This window comes from Asterias amurensis, chromosome 4 (genome assembly GCF_032118995.1).
Source record: "Asterias amurensis chromosome 4, ASM3211899v1".
Taxonomy (NCBI): Eukaryota; Metazoa; Echinodermata; class Asteroidea; order Forcipulatida; family Asteriidae; genus Asterias; species Asterias amurensis.
The window spans coordinates 27,242,985-27,267,658 of record NC_092651.1 but is presented as its reverse complement, the minus strand read 5'-3'; the positions used below and the strand labels follow the sequence as shown (position 1 = coordinate 27,267,658).

The 24,674-nt window shown below is 40.7% G+C and overlaps 2 protein-coding genes across 2 annotated transcripts; both read right to left on the bottom strand.

Annotated features, from left to right (window-relative positions):
* Window positions 1-674: 674 nt before the first annotated feature.
* On the bottom strand, window positions 675-7,783 carry LOC139936229 (scavenger receptor cysteine-rich domain-containing group B protein-like). The gene is made up of 7 exons (XM_071931011.1): window positions 7,532-7,783; window positions 4,985-5,083; window positions 4,459-4,584; window positions 3,806-3,904; window positions 2,837-3,009; window positions 2,244-2,415; window positions 675-2,055 (listed from the first exon to the last, which is right to left on the bottom strand). Exons 1-7 carry the CDS (start codon window positions 7,614-7,616, stop codon window positions 1,694-1,696), a joined length of 1,116 nt encoding a protein of 371 aa, XP_071787112.1. The 5' UTR covers window positions 7,617-7,783; the 3' UTR covers window positions 675-1,693.
* Window positions 7,784-10,849: 3,066 nt separating this feature from the next.
* Window positions 10,850-24,303, bottom strand: LOC139936456 (uncharacterized). The gene is made up of 8 exons (XM_071931272.1): window positions 24,249-24,303; window positions 23,287-23,610; window positions 22,863-23,192; window positions 16,602-16,925; window positions 16,206-16,507; window positions 15,954-15,960; window positions 11,255-11,593; window positions 10,850-11,160 (listed from the first exon to the last, which is right to left on the bottom strand). Exons 1-8 carry the CDS (start codon window positions 24,301-24,303, stop codon window positions 10,850-10,852), a joined length of 1,992 nt encoding a protein of 663 aa, XP_071787373.1.
* Between the last annotated feature and the right edge of the window lie 371 nt (window positions 24,304-24,674).

Genomic DNA, 24,674 nt, shown 5'->3' with positions numbered 1-24,674 from the left:
ATTGTGAGAAACGGCTCCCTCTAAAGTGCCATAGTTTCCGAGAAAGAAGTAATTTTCCACGAATTCGATTTCGAGACCTCAGATTTAGAACTTGAGGTCTCGAAATCAACCATCTAAACGCACACAACTTCGTGTGTTAAGGATGTTTTTTTTAATATAATATCTCGCAACTTCGACGACCGATTGAGCTAAAATTTTCACAGGTTTGTTATTTTATGCATTTGTTGATATACACCAACTGTGAAGGCTAGTCTTTGACAATTACCAATAGTGTCTACTACCTTTAAGAAGGCGGATAATTTTCTTATGAAAAAAAGAAGCTGACGCTCCTTCTGCAGTGTTCACTTTTCTCTCCCTCTTTCTCATCGTTGATAAAGTAAACATTGGCATGTGTCTTTTTTGTTCTAGCTGAGACTAGGACCCCGGTAAGTCCGAAAACGCAGGTGAATAACTTTTCTCCTCATGTCAAAATGTGTGTGTTTGCTGCACAGCGCTGGAAAAGACGTCAGAACGGACCACTTTGCAAACTGACCCTATCTTTAGTTGTTTTGCTGCATCCAGCAGCATTACACCAGGTCGACATTATCGGGAAAATGCAAAAACTCACGACTATGGCTTGAATGTACTTGCACGTACATGTGTACGCTGTTCGATCGAGGCAAAGTCTGACTCGATTGACGTCACAAAAGGGTTAGGCGGAGTCAACCCCCACACAACTTTATTTTTTTTGTAAACATATAAATCGCTAAAAACAATAATATTAGGCTACTCAAAAAATTATTTTATTGTTCAGAAACATAATCTAATGTTTGAAAATTATATTCCCAGGTGACTTTAACTAATCATTAAAAGAATCGTTCTGCAAAGTTAAGTTATCTACAAGATCTGCCTATTATGCTGTCTTTATAGTTCAAAACACTTTAGTGTGGATATTTTTTACAGAGTTTTTATTCATAAAGATTTCCATGTGAAAGTTAAGAAAACAAATTATTAATTCGTTAATTAATTACTTCTAGGAGGCTTGCTAATAAAAATGTTTAGTGTTCTACTTATAAGTGCTTTGTAAACAATCATGGATTTTCCATTCATTATAAACAACGGCTCCGTCTCAGATAATAAGGTCATGAAGGCCTAATAGTCATCTCAATGTACATTACATTGAAATCTGGGCACAATTTCATAGATCTGCTTCACGGTCAGCAATATTGTGCTAACTGAAGCAGAAACAAATTCATGCGTATTTCACATGCAGGTTAGCAGAAAAATTGGGCGGAATATTGCGGATTTGCCTTTGTGACGACATTTATTTTCATGCAGTAGGCATCGGAAGGCACAGTGTAGCACGCCTCTTTATGTGCTTACGGTTAGCAACGCCTTGAAATTGAAATCGCACAGTAAGTACAGGGTAAAAAAAACGGTAAGAGGTTATAATTAATATTGACTGCATTGCGTTCAGTCACACATAGACGACTCAGATTTCAAATCAGTTAGAAAAGGTTTTCCTCAAAATCAGGGTAAAAACACTTAATGGGTTTCGAAGGCAATAGACAGAAAAAAATGCTGGACTCCAATTTTTTTAAGAAAACAAAATAAAATGAGTTATAATGATCGAATGTCAAAAACAAGAAAAACAACAATTATTAAGTTTGTTTATTGATTTTGCTGTATGAAGACCTTTCTTTTTAAAGAAAGCCTATGAAGATTGTTCTCCTACTGGAGGTTTCTCGTCGACGTTCGGAGCTACTTCAGAGTACGGAGGGGGTGCTGGCATGGGGGCCAGAGCGCTAAAACCACCCGTGGCTCCTTCAGTCGCCCCGGTAGTTGTCACAATGAAACCCGGTGGTGGTGGACCGGGATAGTGGTTTATTCCATGTGCAACTGAAGCCTCATTAGACGCAGAATAAGACACTTGCTGGTCGGAGGTGGTGGTTCGTCGACGCTTCCTCTTGGAGCTTGAGAACATACTGTAGACACAGCCCACGAGGATGCTCAGAACTAAGAAACTAGTTATAGAGATGGAGATAATGGCCCAGACTGGAAGCGGCTGGTTGCTATCTAAAAACAAACAATAACAATAACAACAACAACAAAGATTAATGGAGTCGTACTTAGCCAGTAAGGGATCCATTTCTCACCGTGTTTTATACCATCAACAGCTCCCCATTACTCGTTGCCTAGAAAGGTTTTATGCTAATAATTATTTTGAGTAATTACCAATAGTACTGCCTTTAATATTGATTTACCTGCGAACTCGCAAATGACTCCTACATCTTCATTGTGTCCACAGTTGTGAATATGCCAACCTGGAGTGAGACAGTAACCGATGTGGCTCTCTGTCCCGTAACAAGTTACCGTTTCAAGCAGGATGGGCCCGGTACCCTTACCGTAGTAGCGATCACCATCATCTACGGCAGCCTGTTGGAAAATTACACACATTTTCATAAGCTATTGTAAGAAAAAATTTAGAAGCAGTGACTTCAGTGAGTCCCCCTTGCAGCATGGGTCCTCATCAATAACATTGTAAAGTTTACATGTGCAGCAATATACTTGTAGCACACTTAACACAGAAATGCATGAATGTTTCATTGGTGTTTTATAGTTGGTCCTTCGTTCTACCATGACCAAGATGAAGTGGACAAGAATACAAGGTTGACTTCATCCATTTTGTGAAGAGGTAAACCAAACGGAGAGCTGGTTTGGGCAATAATGCAGTCAATACGCACATCGGCACGGCCTCGGAAAAAAAATAGGCACGCGTGTTAATGAGAAAATAATATATATATGTTTCTTTTTATAAAGTATTTGTAAAGTAATCAGCATGTATTTAAATACCTACCCTAGCGTTCCCATATCCAAGCTGCCTACACACAACTTGAGCATCGTAGATATCCCAGTAGTCATTACAAATGGTACCCCACATCTCCACTGGTTCCTCACCAGTATGGATATGGAATATTTCAACACGTCCTTCAAAACGTGATGGTCCACCAACCAGGCGTACAGAAAACTCTATGAATACAAACAGATAGAAAACATGATGTTTCATAAAGGGTGCACTCTTAAAACCCACGGGTCAAAATAGATCAGGATTCCAAGTTCCGTTGGGCATGACCCAATTATGGGTCAGTTTGACTGATATTCATTTCAGTTTGATCAAAAACTGGTTCAAACTAACATAGAATCTGATGAAAAATCTAGTTTTTGTTTCGCCAGTTTCCGGATCAACTTGACCCGAAATAGGTCGGGCTCAACGGGACTCGGAATCCAAGCCAATTCTGACTCGGGAGTTTTTAGAGTGTCGTGAGATAGTGTGGCATGTGTTTAACAATTTCATAAAAGTGTGTTCTTAACTCTAACTGGAACCCGGTAATGGCTTATTTTATTATGACTGGAAGCCTTCTATAACATGTACTCAACCCACGAGCGGTAGTTTGGTACCGAATCAATCAAAGAACAACTTCTCATTTTGTTAGAGGGAACACATGCTTTTGGATTGACGCTTTGCATTAAGTATATTTAAGTTGAATTACAGAATATGAACAAATAAATAAATTGACATATAAGTAAATGACAAAATAGTCAAGCATAAAACGTGAGATGGGTCATATTATAACGTTGATACGATTGTTTTTCAGTAGTTTGTCAGTAGGCCTATACAGTTAAAGAAAAAAGAAATATTATTGTAACTGATCGTTCAGTTGTATTTCTGAGGCCCTTAGAGTGTTTAAATCATCAAACCATGGAACCAAGTTAACGCTTCTTCTTGAAACTTACTAACATAGGCCCACGAGGTAATATTGCTTACCTGTAAGACTGCTACATATAACAGCTGCTGTATTTACACCCGAACACGTCGAGTTCATCCATTTCCCATATGAACAATCTTCCAAGGAACTTTCAGCTCCTGGGATGACAAAAACAGGAAATTCAAATAAAAGGTGTTATTTTAATTGTGAACAACTGCTCTCATACGACCAGTCGGCAGAAATAAGGATTGATTCCACACGTTTTACTAAAGTAGTTAAAGTATATAATGCACACATCATTTAGCATTTGAGTCATGCTCCCACAAAACGCATTTGCAATCTCAAGCGACTTTTTGTTAGCCAAGGATGTGCAGCCAATAAGCACAATTTAATAAAGTATTATCGTAATATACTTTAAATGACCTCATCATGAACAGCACCTTCTACCTGGCACATCGAAGAGCGCAAGAAAGGCAAGAGTGGATAAAGACAATTCGTGGAGCCAACGTCCTACGGGATACGGTGCAAGGTTGATTGCTTGATTGATTGATACTTTAGAAATGTCTTTTAACACAAGATTCATACCTTTTCAATTTAAATGGAAGTGAAACGGTTGCAAAGGTTGTCAATGTTTCAGTTAGACCAGCTTCGCTGGTTACTTATTAAATGCTCTTTTATTACTATAACAAAATTGCATGACGAGATATCCTACCATTGCAAGCCACGGAGTCCAAATATGTATCGTAGACTCTTGACTCGGAGAAACGGTCTCCATTTGACGGTTGAGTTGCCAGAGGGTAACCAAGCTGCCTACAGACGACTGTTGCATCATTTATATCTAAAGTTTCAAAATGTACGGTATAATTATTATACATATTCAGATTAAAAAGAGTGTGAATGTTTTACTTTAAACGATCATATCAATTCTAAAATTTCCGTGTAGAGGTGTTTTAACACTTTTAAATAAAATTTCGTTGCCAGACAACTTGACATCTTGGGAAAAAAGTTATCACTTTAGTAAACAATCTTAAGTTATTGGAAATGAGAACTTTTGGTTAGAAGCCTATATAAGTTTTTGAAAATTGGGTTAAAATTCAAACATTTATTTGTCAAAACAAAAGTTTACCGGGTTACATATAATCAATAACAATAATATTGTAATTGGCATGCCCAGTCGAACAACCCAATATGAATTTACCAATTATATATATTATTTTTTGCACCACGTTTGTACCTACCCCAGTAAGGAGCGCAAATAGCACCCCATTTGGAGTTGTGGTAAACCTCCACAATGCCTTCATTCGCTCCAGACCCGGCAGTTAGCCGTATATTGGAACCTGTGTTAGGAGGAGAGAAAAAAATTGTAAAAAAAACTGAAGAGTTATATGTCCTTGTTGATAATCTGCTGACTTTTAATGTACCACACTTTGTGAAAAAAATGTAAACTAAGAATAGCCGACAGATTTCACATACACTGCCTCATTATAGACCTTATGCATTGACGTCATTCAGCGGCCATCTTAGTGGAAAAACGGTGACGAAACAATCGAAACGCACAGGCGCGGCGCACAGGACTGGCCAATGAACAACCTCCTTTTGACCTCTAGGTGAGGGCGTCCTGCTGAAATGACGTCAGGTGCATAAGGTCTATTGCCATCAGAGACCAAACTTAAAGGCAGTGGACACTATTGGTAATTGTCAAAGACCAGTATTCTCACTTGGTGTATCTCAACATATGCATAAAAAACAAACCTGTGGAAATTTGAGCTCAAGTTGTGTGCTCTTAGGTGGTTGATTTCGAGACCTCAAATTCTTAATATGAGGACTCGAAATCAAATTCGTGGAAAATTACTTCTTTCTCGAAAACTATGTCACTTCAGAAAGAGCCGTTTCTCACAATGTTTTATACTATCAACCTCTCCCATTACTCGTCACCAAGTAAAGTTTTATGCTTATAATTATTTGAGTAATTACCAATAGTGTCCACTGCCTTTAATCCCGGATACTAAAACTAAACATTACAAACCAAACCGCACAATGTGCACGCAACGACTGGTTGTTAATCCTGTCTAACGAGATACAACAACAAACAGCGTTGAGATCGTCATAAGTGTACAAAGGTTGAATCTGTGACGTATCATCAGCTTAATTGAATAACAGAGATAAGTTGAGCTTGACTTATATTATAGGCCTACAAAGATCGTTCATAATTAAACGTACAATAAAGAAAAAACACAAAACTTTGACAGTAGCTGACAATCGAGTTAAATACTTAAATTAAATTCAGATGAGTTTTGTTATGATCAAGTATTGAGCCATAATATTTTAGTTTAATTAATTTGTTAAACGTTTTTATGTTTTCGTTATCATTTCGCTCACTTGCTCAGTATTGTGACAACGTAGTAATGTGATTTGATGAAACAGAGCATGAGACTACAAAATGTAAGGTGAAACCTTTTCTAATAATTAAGCTAAATCAGAATTTAGTTTCTAAATGATATTTATTTTCGTGTTCCTTTTGTTTAGTATCGTTCTGGCAAAACATTACTTTGTCGAGTTGATCTTAACACAACAACGATAGCCTTGATAAGGGATCGAGATAAAAAACTGTCCTAGAAAATGGAACAGGATGGCACGGTATTCATTGGCTACTTTGGTATCGCTGGAAAATGGGTTTAGATATAGGCCTTTGTGGACAGTGGACTAGTCACAGTTATTCAAACCATCTCGTGTCCAAGCAGAGACAAACACCAAAAAAAAGTCCTCGGCAAGAATTACGCCGATGGATGGGACCATTTTGGGATCAGCATGACCCACTTGGGTCAATAATTTGTCTGGTCTCGTGATCTTTCCCCCGTCAATATCAATGACCTGTCAGAGTGTAACGTTGTGTGTACCATTGTACTCAACGTTGGTTTGGCAATAGATAATCAGTTAAACAAACATAATGTGTTCTGCATTCTAAGTTACAGAACCGTTCCAACTGTTATTATGTGTGTTGTATAATAGGCACAATTTTTTTAACTTAGATATATGCGTGTGTTTAAAAGGAACAGTGTGATCATTTTGTCAAAAGGGAATAGATGGTATCATATTCCTTTACTTAGATGGACAAAATATTTTAGTTTTTTCGATGATTAAGATCGTGTTGTTTGTTTTCAACTGAAAATAGCGTGTTGTCTTACGTGAAAACAGTTTGTCTGTTATTACGAAGCAATATTGCGTTTTTCATTGCATTGACTACCTGAGACCAGCATATTCTTGAAAAAGCTTTTCAATCAGTATTCCACTTTTGAATTTTTCAAAAACATAATGATTTTACCTTACGTCATCGCTTCTTCAATAGAACCACCAAGGCCAATTCTTATGCACACAATGCAAAATTAAATGTTTCTATGCAACACGTTCCAGAGAAGATTTTCAACATGGAGGAAGGAATGGTTGCACATAGATGAACACCTCATTTCATATTCCGCACATTTATTTGGCCTTAAAGATTGCAAGATAGGCATACTGTATACAACGTCTAAATTGTGCTTTATTGAAGTTTTTTTTTTTTTTTTTTTTCCATTCTGCACGCAAAACAGTTGGTTGCCTCAAATCAGTCAAAGTTGGCACACTTAAACCTCCTAGTCCTTGCTCTTTGTTAACACAAACAGCGTTATGACAATTTGGTCACATAGGGTTTGGGTCACACTATGTAAGCACAAGCACAGTAAGGAGTCCTAGATCAGAGTCTAAAAGAGAACACTAATATTCACGACATGATTGTAATACTTATTTACCTGTAGCTTTACCGAGCTGTTGTGTAGTGACGCCGTAGACACAATATACAACTATTGCGATGAATAACCACGTAGGCCGAAACATCTTTAAGATCCAAGAAACGTTGTCAAGATGGAAAGACAAACTTATGACAGGCGCTTCTGTCGTCAACGAAGAAACCTTAAAATCACTGTGATGTCGTTGATTCGCTATGTATCCCCGTACTGCCTTTTGTGTGTCTTTGTTGATACTGGGCCCGCCCTAATTTAAGTCACTATCACCGAAAGGCACAGAACTGGGAGTTATATAACAGCCTGACAAATTATTAACCACACATTTAATCAAGTCATGTATCATTGTTGCCGCAATGCTCACTTTAGTCGCTATGTTATAACGAGTTTAATCTCCTAGAGGTTAAAGTCCGCACATCTTTGTCAATAGTTTAATCGTTTCATCATAAATTCTTCAATATGAGTTTATAAATTGAAGATAGTAAAATTAAAACTATTCGTTGGCTTCACGCTATAAGACTACGTTTCTTTTCCCCTTTTTCTAAGCATAAGCATTATTTTTAAAAGTATTGCATTTCTTAAATCCATTAAACGCCCACATAAAGGCATAAAATCACACAAGCCAAGATGGCTTCCGGCAAAAGCGTGCTTTTAAAATGTCTACAACGCATTTAACAACGCAACCCAGTCATACCTAACAAAACAAATATATTTGGGGAAAAATCCCCAGGTAAGAGGACATTTCGTTAAAGACGTAAAAAAAATCACTTTAAAAACGTTAACATTGTTTTACCCAATGTCAAACAAACAGTTACCATGGTAACAGCTTACCCCATCCCATGAAGGAATAACAAAATAAGGATGTAGAGTCAAACAACTTACGGCAAAACAAAAATGGTGAGGGCATCTCTCACCCCATCCCACCCCCACCAAGTCATGACAAAGAGTTATTGTAAATGGAAATCATCACCGACCCAAGCAAATAAGAATGAAAAATACCATAATGAAACGAATTAAACAAATACTATTCCATGAATAAACGATAAAAGAACGACCATCGCTTGGTCAAGACAGCGTATGTTTGTATTGCCAGAAATGCAACTGTCATTCAAATCAGATTGCGGGTTACTTCCAGTGGGTTTGAATGGTCTTTTGCATACATTAAAATGTTGAAACAATCAACCGCCGTTTACAACAAACCAAAAAAAAAATCACAGATTACTGAACGGTGTCTCATATGGACCACTGTTAACAAAAGCTCAGCCGTAAAGTAATACAGTCTACCCCCCCCCCCCCTCACACACACACGCTCTTAGCAAGCAAATGCATTAAGTCCACTTAGCTTTAAAATTACAGATAATACCGCTCCAAAAACAAAGTTAGTTAAAACTGTGAAAGTTTGATGACGTCTTCTGGCTAGATAGAATTCACCATTTAAAACTGTATCTATTGGTGAATAGGAGCAACAATCTAATATTTAATTGAAATTTGATACATTGAATAAAATGCGTATAAAATATACAGCCAGTAGAGATGTTTCGCAGAGTCGCCGATTCTCTTACGTGAACGGTTACGTCATAATACGTCATCACTTTTTGAGGTCCATGTGACGTATAATCATTGTACACAAGTTAGAATAGACGCTCAAAACGGGAATCTGTCGCCATACACGTAAGTAAACAACGAGTATATTTTGTTCATGTTTTTGAAGCGGATTATTATTTTTTAATGTAAAGTTGGACATTTGTTAACCACCATGCTTCAGAAAAAAAGGAAAATGGACTAAACAGGCCATAGGTGCAGCCATTTGGTTAATAGCGCCCTCTTGAGCCTCAAGATGAGGGTATTCGTTAGAAGTTTTGCAAAACAAAACTACACAGCCCATTTGACGCGAACGCGTACTGTTCGATATCTGTATGCGTATTCGTATCCGCGACTCTGCGAAACCTCTATAGTGCCTTGAAGTAGCGCACCAATTAGACTGGGTTCCTATCTGTCTTTATCCGCAGGTCCCCGTCGCTCTCGATCCAGCGATTTCATTGGATACAATGATATCATTATGTGCAATAACATGAGCTTTCCATGCCCATACAGTACTGCCGCGGCCCGTTGTCGCGTATCTCTACGTGAAATGAGGGATGTCAAACTACAGGCCGGTTTTTGTTACCGGTCACTGGCGCCCCTCACGAACCTCGAAGAATGATGTCAGACGTTCAGGCTACGCACCAATAGGAGACTTTCTAGGACAATAACAGCAGAATTACCGGGTAAAGCCAATGTGCTCAGATACGCGCATGTTCATAGACCTTTTCGCAAATACCATTGCGCAAGCGCAAACTGTCGAATGAGGTGCATGCTGGTCTAGCTAGTACCCAAATTTGATAGTTAGCTAGACCAGCATGCACTTCATTCCACGTCTGTTGTGCGCGTACCGAGTATTTGCGATAAGGTCTATGGAAGTTTACACGGTATGTCTGCTGCCATCAGCGTTGGAAAGTCTCCCATACAACCACAATGAGACACTCTTTCCTTACAGGTACACCTTTACCCCTGAGTGAAGAGAAGCAATCAACGTTGCTCGAAGACACAATGGTCATGCTTAGGGGTTTTAAGATGTCCTAGTGGGCAGTGTACTGTGGACAAGCCATGTTTAATATAAGCTGTGTTTATAAATAAAATGACAGATGTATAAATTATTGACAATATCCACACACCTATTCTAATCACAATTAATTTATAGATGTGTACTCTGTATACAAAAAACTGGGGGTATTGGCACACATGTGTGTGCCAATTAGGGCGCCCTCCATCGGACATAATGCTTATGATGCTGTACAAACTGTAATAAGGTGCACAAAAGATATAAATATACTATCTATACCACATTAGCGTATTATACAACTTTGGCTGACTAAGTAAACATACATGATAAGATACCAAAAAGAGAACCAAATAAACATCTTTAGGGTGGTATCATTACACCAATGTCATACTTTTGAACACATTCGTGTCATTTTATGTCCAATGGTGATTCTTTTTTGTATAGACTTTGTGTCAATTATAAAACCCATATTTGTGCAGTATATGTTCTCTGCTGACAAAGGCCTAACATTGTGAGAAAATAGTATGCAGTTGTTTGTTTGTCTTAAAACAACCAATAAATACAACCTAAATATAGCTAGCAGATACCCAGAACAGGAGTTTGAAAATAGTCCAACTTCAGTCGCGGTTTTCTCCAAACACAATCCCCTTTTTTACCGAATCACTTCGTGTACCAAAAGATGGATTATGTATTGATGTTAAATTTCTGACGAAGTCAATCTTATGTTAACGAACACAGCAGTAACCAATCATGTACGCAGCCACTCGCGGTGTGTTCGGTATGGTGCTGTTTCCCTTCACTCCTTCTGTAAAGTAACACTCCCCAGGAACGTCGAAGTAGTTATCGCATGACGTCACCCTTCCCTCTCGTCCTTGGATGTCGATCAAGCCCCATTCATCACTACGGTAACCTGCATCGTAGGCAGCTTTCAACTGAGCCAATGAACACAGTTGCATATCACACTGTGCACAACGCTCTCTGGCCTGTGTCAAGTCGGCACTGGGATACTCCTCCGGTGTTACGAAGATAGGATAGTCTGAAAATACATCCAAAGGCGACCATATTTATTGTTGCTTTATGGCAAAGAGAACAATAATTTAAGTTGTTTCAAAGCGACAAGATTGACTTACCTTTATAGAGAGTGCATACGGGACAGCAATAAGACTGATTGGATCCAGCTGAATAAGCCTCAGTGAAAGGAATACGGCTTGTCCCTACACCGCCCTCAACGACGGAGTAACATGTATCTGGAGACAAACTATCGCAGGATGCCACTTTGGCGAGTTGTCCAATGATGTCGATCAAGCCCCATTGGTCATTGCGGTAACCTGCGTCGTAGGCAGCTTTCAACTGAGCCAATGAACACAGCTTCATACCACACAATGCGCAGCGTTCACTGGCAAGTGACAGGTCGGTACTGGGGTAGGCCTCGGGTGTTTGTACTATGGGGAAATCTGCGTAAGAACAACGTAATTTTAATATATTTCTTCCGGTGTCGCAGATAAAGCTGTCCCCTGAGATTTTGTTTCAAGGGAAACTAGGGAGCTTTCGTAAAGGCGACGGTAGGCACGCACGACGAGAGGTACCCCCCCCCCAGTACCCCCGTCCCGTATGTTGTGGACCGACATGACATGTAATTGACTCACATCCCGTTCCCGTGGCGGGTACTTTTATGTCCAGACCTCTTGACTATGGGGGAACCATGCATCACATCAACATCAGACAACTTTTGTGAAGCTTGCAACCCCCAAATTTTGACCGGTGTCGCGGCCTCAGCCGTCCGGCGTACTCAGAGCTCCGGGTGACGTCACCGGGCATTTTGGCCAGCAGTGATCACGGTCTCAGATATCCGGCGTGCGTGCCAAGCTCTCCGGCGGGATGACGTATTATTATGCTGCGTTGCGGTCGCGAGTCTCCGGTGCTCTGCTACGATACTACTCCCCTAAATCTTCGAGACCTGTTTTGTTATCGTACGAGTGCTTTTTCGACGGGCAACCAAAAACCCTCTTAGTTCCAGCTTTCAGAAGAACCTTCTATGTAATTCCCGCCCCTCAAATACTTTATTATGTGAATACTTTTTTCGCAATACTGTCGCACAGACGCTCCACTCGTTCGCCACACAATTTTCTTGTCGACGCCGCCATGACAGCTAAGACTGGGTAAAACAGTCAGTCGACTCGGCACGGCATTAAAATCGACTACTTTCCCTTGGTGTACGGATGGCATGACGTAATACTACCGTATTGGGTAATCCGGAGCTCTGAGTACGCCGGAGCTCTAAGTCCATCACTCCGGCCATTAGAATAAAATAGAACACGTTTTATTGTCCACGTTAAAATCATAGAAACTTGACATTCACTGGCCAAATTACAAGTTAACACAATCAATATAAAAACTATATAAGTTGCAAAATAAGTTAAGTTAGAAATACAAAGCAACAAAAGACCCGCACACTAAAAAAAAAAAAACTAAACAAAACAACGCCAACCGGTCACAATAGGACATCAAGACAATACACAACCATGGTAAAACGTTCTAACAACCCTTAGAAACCCTACCAAGTACTAGCATTGTTGTTGAACATGTAAATAGCATTAGGAACAAATGATCGTCTGGTGCGGCATAGTGAAATCCTAGGAACAGAAAGACGAATACCTGACCTATTGAATGTAAAACAATTGTTAAGTGGATGAGAGATGTCTTGCATTATTTTGTGTACTTTGAGCATGAGTCTTTTTCATACAGTGAACCAATTGAATCCAGATTAGTACCAATCAAACACTGAGCGATTTAATAATAATAATAATAATAATAATAATAATAATAATAATAATAATAATAATAATAATAATAATAATAATAATAATAATAATAATAATAATAATAATAATAAAAAGATATTTATAAAGCGCCAAATTGCCAAATAAGGCCTCAAAGCGCTAGATACAAAGGTAAAAAAACAATTTACAAAATACAACATTACAATACAGAGGGTTTCTGAAGAAAACGGTTTAAAAAGACAATTACAAAAAAGCTACAAGGCAAATCTGGACCAGCCAGTGAAAAAGTAGAAACAACTCTACAAAAAACAATTATTTAAAATAATATTGCCTAAAAAGATATGTTATAACGAGTTTAATCTCCTAGAGGTTAAAGTCCGCACATCTTTGTCAATAGTTTAATCGTTTCATCATAAATTCTTCAATATGAGTTTATAAATTGAAGATAGTAAAATTAAAACTATTCGTTGGCTTCACGCTATAAGACTACGTTTCTTTTCCCCTTTTTCTAAGCATAAGCATTATTTTTAAAAGTATTGCATTTCTTAAATCCATTAAACGCCCACATAAAGGCATAAAATCACACAAGCCAAGATGGCTTCCGGCAAAAGCGTGCTTTTAAAATGTCTACAACGCATTTAACAACGCAACCCAGTCATACCTAACAAAACAAATATATTTGGGGAAAAATCCCCAGGTAAGAGGACATTTCGTTAAAGACGTAAAAAAAATCACTTTAAAAACGTTAACATTGTTTTACCCAATGTCAAACAAACAGTTACCATGGTAACAGCTTACCCCATCCCATGAAGGAATAACAAAATAAGGATGTAGAGTCAAACAACTTACGGCAAAACAAAAATGGTGAGGGCATCTCTCACCCCATCCCACCCCCACCAAGTCATGACAAAGAGTTATTGTAAATGGAAATCATCACCGACCCAAGCAAATAAGAATGAAAAATACCATAATGAAACGAATTAAACAAATACTATTCCATGAATAAACGATAAAAGAACGACCATCGCTTGGTCAAGACAGCGTATGTTTGTATTGCCAGAAATGCAACTGTCATTCAAATCAGATTGCGGGTTACTTCCAGTGGGTTTGAATGGTCTTTTGCATACATTAAAATGTTGAAACAATCAACCGCCGTTTACAACAAACCAAAAAAAAAATCACAGATTACTGAACGGTGTCTCATATGGACCACTGTTAACAAAAGCTCAGCCGTAAAGTAATACAGTCTACCCCCCCCCCCTCACACACACACGCTCTTAGCAAGCAAATGCATTAAGTCCACTTAGCTTTAAAATTACAGATAATACCGCTCCAAAAACAAAGTTAGTTAAAACTGTGAAAGTTTGATGACGTCTTCTGGCTAGATAGAATTCACCATTTAAAACTGTATCTATTGGTGAATAGGAGCAACAATCTAATATTTAATTGAAATTTGATACATTGAATAAAATGCGTATAAAATATACAGCCAGTAGAGATGTTTCGCAGAGTCGCCGATTCTCTTACGTGAACGGTTACGTCATAATACGTCATCACTTTTTGAGGTCCATGTGACGTATAATCATTGTACACAAGTTAGAATAGACGCTCAAAACGGGAATCTGTCGCCATACACGTAAGTAAACAACGAGTATATTTTGTTCATGTTTTTGAAGCGGATTATTATTTTTTAATGTAAAGTTGGACATTTGTTAACCACCATGCTTCAGAAAAAAAGGAAAATGGACTAAACAGGCCATAGGTGCAGCCATTTGGTTAATAGCGCCCTCTTGAGCCTCAAGATGAGGGTATTCGTTAGAAGTTTTGCAAAACAAAACTACACAGCCCATTTGACGCGAACGCGTACTGTTCGATATCTGTATGCGTATTCGTATCCGCGACTCTGCGAAACCTCTATAGTGCCTTGAAGTAGCGCACCAATTAGACTGGGTTCCTATCTGTCTTTATCCGCAGGTCCCCGTCGCTCTCGATCCAGCGATTTCATTGGATACAATGATATCATTATGTGCAATAACATGAGCTTTCCATGCCCATACAGTACTGCCGCGGCCCGTTGTCGCGTATCTCTACGTGAAATGAGGGATGTCAAACTACAGGCCGGTTTTTGTTACCGGTCACTGGCGCCCCTCACGAACCTCGAAGAATGATGTCAGACGTTCAGGCTACGCACCAATAGGAGACTTTCTAGGACAATAACAGCAGAATTACCGGGTAAAGCCAATGTGCTCAGATACGCGCATGTTCATAGACCTTTTCGCAAATACCATTGCGCAAGCGCAAACTGTCGAATGAGGTGCATGCTGGTCTAGCTAGTACCCAAATTTGATAGTTAGCTAGACCAGCATGCACTTCATTCCACGTCTGTTGTGCGCGTACCGAGTATTTGCGATAAGGTCTATGGAAGTTTACACGGTATGTCTGCTGCCATCAGCGTTGGAAAGTCTCCCATACAACCACAATGAGACACTCTTTCCTTACAGGTACACCTTTACCCCTGAGTGAAGAGAAGCAATCAACGTTGCTCGAAGACACAATGGTCATGCTTAGGGGTTTTAAGATGTCCTAGTGGGCAGTGTACTGTGGACAAGCCATGTTTAATATAAGCTGTGTTTATAAATAAAATGACAGATGTATAAATTATTGACAATATCCACACACCTATTCTAATCACAATTAATTTATAGATGTGTACTCTGTATACAAAAAACTGGGGGTATTGGCACACATGTGTGTGCCAATTAGGGCGCCCTCCATCGGACATAATGCTTATGATGCTGTACAAACTGTAATAAGGTGCACAAAAGATATAAATATACTATCTATACCACATTAGCGTATTATACAACTTTGGCTGACTAAGTAAACATACATGATAAGATACCAAAAAGAGAACCAAATAAACATCTTTAGGGTGGTATCATTACACCAATGTCATACTTTTGAACACATTCGTGTCATTTTATGTCCAATGGTGATTCTTTTTTGTATAGACTTTGTGTCAATTATAAAACCCATATTTGTGCAGTATATGTTCTCTGCTGACAAAGGCCTAACATTGTGAGAAAATAGTATGCAGTTGTTTGTTTGTCTTAAAACAACCAATAAATACAACCTAAATATAGCTAGCAGATACCCAGAACAGGAGTTTGAAAATAGTCCAACTTCAGTCGCGGTTTTCTCCAAACACAATCCCCTTTTTTACCGAATCACTTCGTGTACCAAAAGATGGATTATGTATTGATGTTAAATTTCTGACGAAGTCAATCTTATGTTAACGAACACAGCAGTAACCAATCATGTACGCAGCCACTCGCGGTGTGTTCGGTATGGTGCTGTTTCCCTTCACTCCTTCTGTAAAGTAACACTCCCCAGGAACGTCGAAGTAGTTATCGCATGACGTCACCCTTCCCTCTCGTCCTTGGATGTCGATCAAGCCCCATTCATCACTACGGTAACCTGCATCGTAGGCAGCTTTCAACTGAGCCAATGAACACAGTTGCATATCACACTGTGCACAACGCTCTCTGGCCTGTGTCAAGTCGGCACTGGGATACTCCTCCGGTGTTACGAAGATAGGATAGTCTGAAAATACATCCAAAGGCGACCATATTTATTGTTGCTTTATGGCAAAGAGAACAATAATTTAAGTTGTTTCAAAGCGACAAGATTGACTTACCTTTATAGAGAGTGCATACGGGACAGCAATAAGACTGATTGGATCCAGCTGAATAAGCCTCAGTGAAAGGAATACGGCTTGTCCCTACACCGCCCTCAACGACGGAGTAACATGTATCTGGAGACAAACTATCGCAGGATGCCACTTTGGCGAGTTGTCCAATGATGTCGATCAAGCCCCATTGGTCATTGCGGTAACCTGCGTCGTAGGCAGCTTTCAACTGAGCCAATGAACACAGCTTCATACCACACAATGCGCAGCGTTCACTGGCAAGTGACAGGTCGGTACTGGGGTAGGCCTCGGGTGTTTGTACTATGGGGAAATCTGCGTAAGAACAACGTAATTTTAATATATTTCTTCCGGTGTCGCAGATAAAGCTGTCCCCTGAGATTTTGTTTCAAGGGAAACTAGGGAGCTTTCGTAAAGGCGACGGTAGGCACGCACGACGAGAGGTACCCCCCCCCCAGTACCCCCGTCCCGTATGTTGTGGACCGACATGACATGTAATTGACTCACATCCCGTTCCCGTGGCGGGTACTTTTATGTCCAGACCTCTTGACTATGGGGGAACCATGCATCACATCAACATCAGACAACTTTTGTGAAGCTTGCAACCCCCAAATTTTGACCGGTGTCGCGGCCTCAGCCGTCCGGCGTACTCAGAGCTCCGGGTGACGTCACCGGGCATTTTGGCCAGCAGTGATCACGGTCTCAGATATCCGGCGTGCGTGCCAAGCTCTCCGGCGGGATGACGTATTATTATGCTGCGTTGCGGTCGCGAGTCTCCGGTGCTCTGCTACGATACTACTCCCCTAAATCTTCGAGACCTGTTTTGTTATCGTACGAGTGCTTTTTCGACGGGCAACCAAAAACCCTCTTAGTTCCAGCTTTCAGAAGAACCTTCTATGTAATTCCCGCCCCTCAAATACTTTATTATGTGAATACTTTTTTCGCAATACTGTCGCACAGACGCTCCACTCGTTCGCCACACAATTTTCTTGTCGACGCCGCCATGACAGCTAAGACTGGGTAAAACAGTCAGTCGACTCGGCACGGCATTAAAATCGACTACTTTCCCTTGGTGTACGGATGGCATGACGTAATACTACCGTATTGGGTAATCCGGAGCTCTGAGTACGCCGGAGCTCTAAGTCCATCACTCCGGCCATTAGAATAAAATAGAACACGTTTTATTGTCCACGTTAAAATCATAGAAACTTGACATTCACTGGCCAAATTACAAGTTAACACAATCAATATAAAAACTATATAAGTTGCAAAATAAGTTAAGTTAGAAATACAAAGCAACAAAAGACCCGCACACTAAAAAAAAAAAAACTAAACAAAACAACGCCAACCGGTCACAATAGGACATCAAGACAATACACAACCATGGTAAAACGTTCTAACAACCCTTAGAAACCCTACCAAGTACTAGCATTGTTGTTGAACATGTAAATAGCATTAGGAACAAATGATCGTCTGGTGCGGCATAGTGAAATCCTAGGAACAGAAAGACGAATACCTGACCTATTGAATGTAAAACAATTGTTAAGTGGATGAGAGATGTCTTGCATTATTTTGTGTACTTTGAGCATGAGTCTTTTTCATACAGTGAACCAATTGAATCCAGATTAGTACCAATCAAACACTGAGCGATTTAATAATAATAATAATAATAATAATAATAATAATAATAATAATAATAATAATAATAATAATAATAATAATAATAATAATAATAATAATAATAATAATAATAATAATAATAATAATAATAATAAAAAGATATTTATAAAGCGCCAAATTGCCAAATAAGGCCTCAAAGCGCTAGATACAAAGGTAAAAAAACAATTTACAAAATACAACATTACAATACAGAGGGTTTCTGAAGAAAACGGTTTAAAAAGACAATTACAAAAAAGCTACAAGGCAAATCTGGACCAGCCAGTGAAAAAGTAGAAACAACTCTACAAAAAACAATTATTTAAAATAATATTGCCTAAAAAGATATGTCTTCAAATGACGCTTAAAAATGTCAATACATGAACAGTCCTTAAGATGTGATGGAAGCTTATTCCATAAGGAGGGGGCAGCGATATTGAAGGCTCTGCCACCATAGGTAGATGTCCGAGGAGGTGAGGGCAGTTGCAAGAGGTTAAGGGATGCGGAACGAAGGGTGCGTGTGGGTTGATGACAATGAACGAGGTCCTGTATGTACGAAGGGGCAAGGTTGTGGAGTGCTTTGAAGGTAAGAATGAGAGTCTTGTAGATTATCCGTTGTGAAACTGGTAGCCAATGGAGTGATTGGAGGATTGGGGTTATATGCTCGTGACGTTTAACTCGACAGACCAATCTGGCGGCAGCATTCTGTAGGCGCTGGAGTCTGTTTAGTTCATTGGTTGGAAGGCCAATAAGAAGGCTGTTACAGCTGTCAATACGAGATGTCACGAAGGCGTGTATTAGCTTCAGTGTCGCTGGTTCGTCTAGATAGCTTCGGATTTTGCCTATCCTGTAAATGAAGGACCATCCGGCTCGGCAGATGTTACTGACATGGACCTTCATGCGAAGCTCACTATCAAAAACAACTTCTAGGCTTCCAGCTTCGGTGCAATAATCGACAACTGAGTCACCGATCATGGCTGGTGGAAGATCTGTTGAGCTGCGGAAGCGAGAGCTAAAATGAAGAATCTCTGTTTTACTGTTATTAAGCTGGAGTTTGTTGTAGACAGCCCACTCCTTAATGTCCTTCACGCAGTCCTCCAGACGATGAACTGCTGCAGTGCCCTCTGATGGCTTGAAGAGTAAGTAGAGCTGAGTATCATCAGCATACATGACATGATTGATGCAATGTTTTGTCATTATATCACTGATTGGAGCTGTGTAGAAGGTAAACAGTGAAGCACCGCAAACTGAACCTTGAGGAACACCCCAGGGTATGTGATGCACTGAGGATGCAGCCTCACCAATGGCCACAGTTTGGGAACGGTCACTCAGGTAAGATCTGAACCATTGTAAAGCAGTCCCAGTTATGCCATACCGGCTCTCAAGGCGTCCAAGCAAAATGGCGTGGTCTATGGTGTCAAACGCCGAGCTAAAATCAAGTAAGATGAGGAGTGCCTCACTGTGCTGATCAATAGCAAGAAGAAGATCGTTCTGAACTCGCAGTAAGGCCGTTTCGGTGGAGTGATGAGGTCGATAAGCAGATTGTGCGATTGCATGTAAACTGTTACAGGCGAAGTAATCGTTAATTTGATGCAAGCAACACCTCTCCAGAAGCTTAGATATAAAACTAAGAAGTGAGATTGGCCGGTAGTTTTTCAACAAGTTTTGGTCGAGCTTCGTGTTTTTGATCAAAGGAATGACCCTCGCAGATTTGAAGCTCAGTGGAACAACCCCAGTTGAAAGTGATGAGTTGATTATCTGAACCATAACTGGCAGCAAACCGTCCATGCACTTTTTGAGGAGTGTGGTAGGGATAGGATCGAGTGGACAGCTCTTTGAGGGCGAGTTCATTATCATTTTCTGAACTGTATCGGCAGACACTTCATCAAATGTGGAGAACGAGGATGCGCATTGCTGTTGTGAATGTAATTGCAGACCTGGGAGACTTGTGGAGTCCAGATCACTTCTGAGTGTGCAAACTTTTTCCACAAAGTAGTCAGCAAAATCGTTGGCAGGAGCATTTGTGGAACGGTGAGAAGGTAACTTCATCCTTTCGACAGGAGCACTCAATGAGGTAACGATCCGAAAAAGCTCCTTCGTGCTGCTGTTTACAATACGGGAGTTATGATAGTCGCGTTTAGATATCTCAAGGCACCGTCTGTATTCCTTGCAACGCTCAGCATAAATCTGTCGGGCAACCTCTAGGCCGGAGTTCCGATAACGGCGCTCAGCACGTCGTTTCAGTTGTTTCAGGGCGCGAAGCTCGTCAGAGTACCAGGAACAGTTGGGTCTGATGATGATAGATTTGCTCAACTGTATCAAACTGGTCGGTCAATTTGACGAGATCGACAGCAGGTTGAGAGAGTAGTACAGATGACTCAATGTCACTCTTGAAACTATCAAGGTCAATTTCCCGCAGCTTGCTATACCGCAGTGTTCTCAGAAGAGGAGCTGGGCGTTGAAGGTCAAGGTAAACAGCCCAGGGCATAATGGTCAGATGGAAGACCTTGGGTGATGTTTGGATCAGAAATCCCGGTAGATCCTATGCGTGAAAACATAAAGTCAAGTGTGTGACCGGAGCGGTGAGTGGCAGCCATGAAGTGTTGCTGGAACCCAGCGATTTCTGTAAGATGTAGAAGGTTCTTACCGTAGCTATCTTCAGGTGAGTTGACATGTAAGTTAAAGTCACCGAATAGTACAACCTCTCCCGGTACAGGAACAGTTGACTCTAGAAGTGTAGAAAACTCATCCAAAAACATACCAGGAGATGACCTGTTCTTGGTTGATGCAGGTGGACGGTAAATGTTTAACATCCTTATGCTGGAAGTTTTCTTTGACACTGTGACGTCCATACATTCAAAACATTTGAATGAGCTGGTTTTGCTGTTGGCAGTAGTGAAACCACGCTTAAAGATGAAACCAACACCGCCACCACGCCGTGATGTTCTGGGTTTGTGAATAACGTCATAGTTGGGCAGCGATTGTTTAATGGAGGCTAGTGTGCAGTTGTCGCGATCGGTGCCAGTTAACCATGTTTCTTGAAGGGCTAAAAAGTCAATGTCATGATCCGACACAAAATCACAAATTGATGCAACCTTGTTATTAATGGAACAAGCATTCCACGAAGCAAACTTGGTCAACTGCGTCCCTTGTTGTAGTGGTTGTTTCCTTATTACTGGAACATATATCAAATTCTGCCGCTGATTGTGATTGATAGGAACACAGGTCAGATTATTGTCAACCACACCCCTGCGCACAGGTAAGTTCCAAACAGTTTGACGTTTCATAGATATTGGCATGATCTTACGTTTTTTGTGGATGCCAGCACGACAACCTCTTCTCGTAGAGTTAGTCAGAATACCAAGGTGCGAAAGTAGGCGCCATAATGGATCAGGTAGAGAATGGTGATTACCTGCTCCTTTCGCGTTGTTCAGTGCATGAAGGGTTGCTTTATTGTAGCACAATGGAGACATGGTTGGCAGAACAAAGATTCAGTGAGCACGTACTAAGAATCGGTGACAGTGTCAGCTAACATTGCATGCATCAGCAAGCTGGGTGGATAGTTCAGTAACACGCAGTGCCAATCCAGGGCGAAAATTGAGAACATAAACACTGTCTAGTTTCTTTACATGTTGTTTAGACAGATTACCAAAAATAACAGATCAAACAAAAAGTGAGACTACTTTGAATCAGTGACTGGTAAAAAAAGGTTTAAGATCTTATTTTCAACGTGGAACTCTTTAAGTTTTCTCAAGAAGTACAACCACAATATCGGGACCACAATAGCCACATTTTGACGTCGGATAAGATTAGGGACCTCTCACTAAATAACGGGTCTTGAATCAAGTCTATCCGTTGGCGTACAGACCGGATGTTGTTTCACCAAAACAACGTTCCCAATCTCTACACGACGGAGACTACTTCAGTTTGGCGCATGCGTCGATCGATTTCCTTGCTCCCTTACACTGATCTCTATTATTGGGTGCGTTCATTTAGCTCCCCTGGGTCGACCCCGGTGTGTGACGTGTTATTATTATTTTTTTTCAGGACAAACGTGTGCAGATAATTACCCACGTTCGTCCTGGAAGTAAAATTCGCCACACAGCGGTGTCGACCCAGGGAAGCTAAACGAACGCACCCATAATCAGGAAGCCCTTAAAGCGTATTTTTTGTCGGGAAGGATGAGTTTACTTTCATAAATGGGTGTGCTTAACTTCTCTCTCACTCGGCGCTTGTTTTGAGTTTTTGGAATAACCTGTTTGTCGTTGGGCTGTTAATCTTATTACAAAATACTGTCTGATATTGTGGGGAACAAAAAGTTGGACACCACAAAATGAATGATCGCGTTCCGTTGGTTTCATTACGAGTTCCTATCTTATGTCCTTCTTGTAACCATAGCGAAGCACTTTAGGTTTTTTTTTTTTTTTTTTTTTTTTTTTTTTTTTTTTCGCTTGATCAATTTTTGAAAATGTTATAATTCCAAACCGCCAAATTTTGAGAGATTTGATAGCAATATCATGCACCTTTGGGTGAAAGCAAGGCATTACGATACACGCTGAACGATACACGCAGGTAACAATGATCATGGTATCTTACTTGTATCCAGGTTACACGCACGACAGCAGAACGCTGACAAGTTCTCGTAAGGTCTCGGGGTGTGCGGAATGACACTGGAGTTCATGTTTCCTTCGATTCTAAAGAAACATTCTGTCAAACTTGAGTAATAGAAGTTGCCACATGACGTCACCATTGCGTCTCGTCCTTGTATGTCGATCAAGCCCCATTGGCCACTACGGTAACCTGCATCGTAGGCAGCTTTCAACTGAGCCAATGAACACAGTTGCATATCACACTGTGCACAACGCTCTCTGGCCTGTGTCAAGTCGGCACTGGGATACTCCTCCGGTGTTACGAAGATAGGATAGTCTGAAAATACATCCAAAGGCGACCATATTTATTGTTGCTTTATGGCAAAGAGAACAATAATTTAAGTTGTTTCAAAGCGACAAGATTGACTTACCTTTATAGAGAGTGCATACGGGACAGCAATAAGACTGACTGGATCCAGCTGAATAAGCCTCAGTGAAAGGAATACGGCTTGTCCCTACACCGCCCTCAACGACGGAGTAACATGTATCTGGAGACAAACTATCGCAGGATGCCACTTTGGCGAGTTGTCCAATGATGTCGATCAAGCCCCATTGGTCATTGCGGTAACCTGCGTCGTAGGCAGCTTTCAACTGAGCCAATGAACACAGCTTCATACCACACAATGCGCAGCGTTCACTGGCAAGTGACAGGTCGGTACTGGGGTAGGCCTCGGGTGTTTGTACTATGGGGAAATCTGCGTAAGAACAACGTAATTTTAATATATTTCTTCCGGTGTCGCAGATAAAGCTGTCCCCTGAGATTTTGTTTCAAGGGAAACAAGGGAGCTTTCGTAAAGGCGACGGTAGGCACGCACGACGAGAGGTACCCCCCCCCCAGGTACCCCCGTCCTGTATGTTGTGGACCGACCGGTGACATGTAATTGACTCACATCCCGTTCCCGTGGCGGGTCCTTTTATGTCCAGACCCCTTGACTATGGGGGAACCATGCATCACATCTACATCAGACAACTTTTGTGAAGCTTGCAACCCCCAAATTTTGACCGGTGTCGCGGCCTCAGCCGTCCGGCGTACTCAGAGCTCCGGGTGACGTCACCGGGCATTTTGGCACGCAGTGATCACGGTCTCAGATCTCCGGCGTGCGTGCCAAGCTCTCCGGCGGGATGACGTATTATTATGCTGCGTTGCGGTCGCATGTCTCCGGTGCTCTGCTACGATACTACTCCCCTAAATCTTCGAGACCTGTTTTGTTATCGTACGAGTGCTTTTTCGACGGGCAACCAAAAACCCTCTTAGTTCCAGCTTTCAGAAGAACATTCTATGTAATTCCCGCCCCTCAAATACTTTATTATGTGAATACTTTTTTCGCAATACTGTCGTATGGACGCTCCACTCGTTCGCCACACAAATTTCTTGTCGACGCCGCCATGACAGCTAAGACTGGGTAAAACAGTCAGTCGACTCGGCACGGCATTAAAATCGACTACTACACCTTGGTGTACGGATGGCATGACGTAATACTACCGTATTGGGTAATCCGGAGCTCTGAGTACGCCGGAGCTCTAAGTCCATCACTCCGGCCATTAGAATAAAATAGAACACGTTTTATTGTCCACGTTTAAATCATAGAAACTTGACACTCACTGGCCAAATTACAAATTAACACAATCAATATAAAAACTGTATAAGTTGCAAAATAAGTTAAGTTAGAAATACAAAGCAACAAAAGACCCGCACACTAAAAAAAAACAACTAAACAAAACAACGCCAACCGGTCACAATAGGACATCAAGACAATAC

Coding starts and splice junctions, on each gene's coding strand:
- LOC139936229 (XM_071931011.1), bottom strand. CDS start 7,616: ATGTTTCGGCCTACGTGGTTATTCATCGCAATAGTTGTATATTGTGTC. Junction 3,905..4,458: donor GGACTCCGTGGCTTGCAATG/GTAGGATATCTC, acceptor TTGTCATCCCAG/GAGCTGAAAGTTCCTTGGAA. Junction 3,010..3,805: donor TATATGTAGCAGTCTTACAG/GTAAGCAATATT, acceptor TTGTATTCATAG/AGTTTTCTGTACGCCTGGTT.
- LOC139936456 (XM_071931272.1), bottom strand. CDS start 24,303: ATGGCGGCGTCGACAAGAAATTTGTGTGGCGAACGAGTGGAGCGTCCA. Junction 23,193..23,286: donor CGTATGCACTCTCTATAAAG/GTAAGTCAATCT, acceptor ATGTATTTTCAG/ACTATCCTATCTTCGTAACA. Junction 16,508..16,601: donor CGTATGCACTCTCTATAAAG/GTAAGTCAATCT, acceptor ATGTATTTTCAG/ACTATCCTATCTTCGTAACA.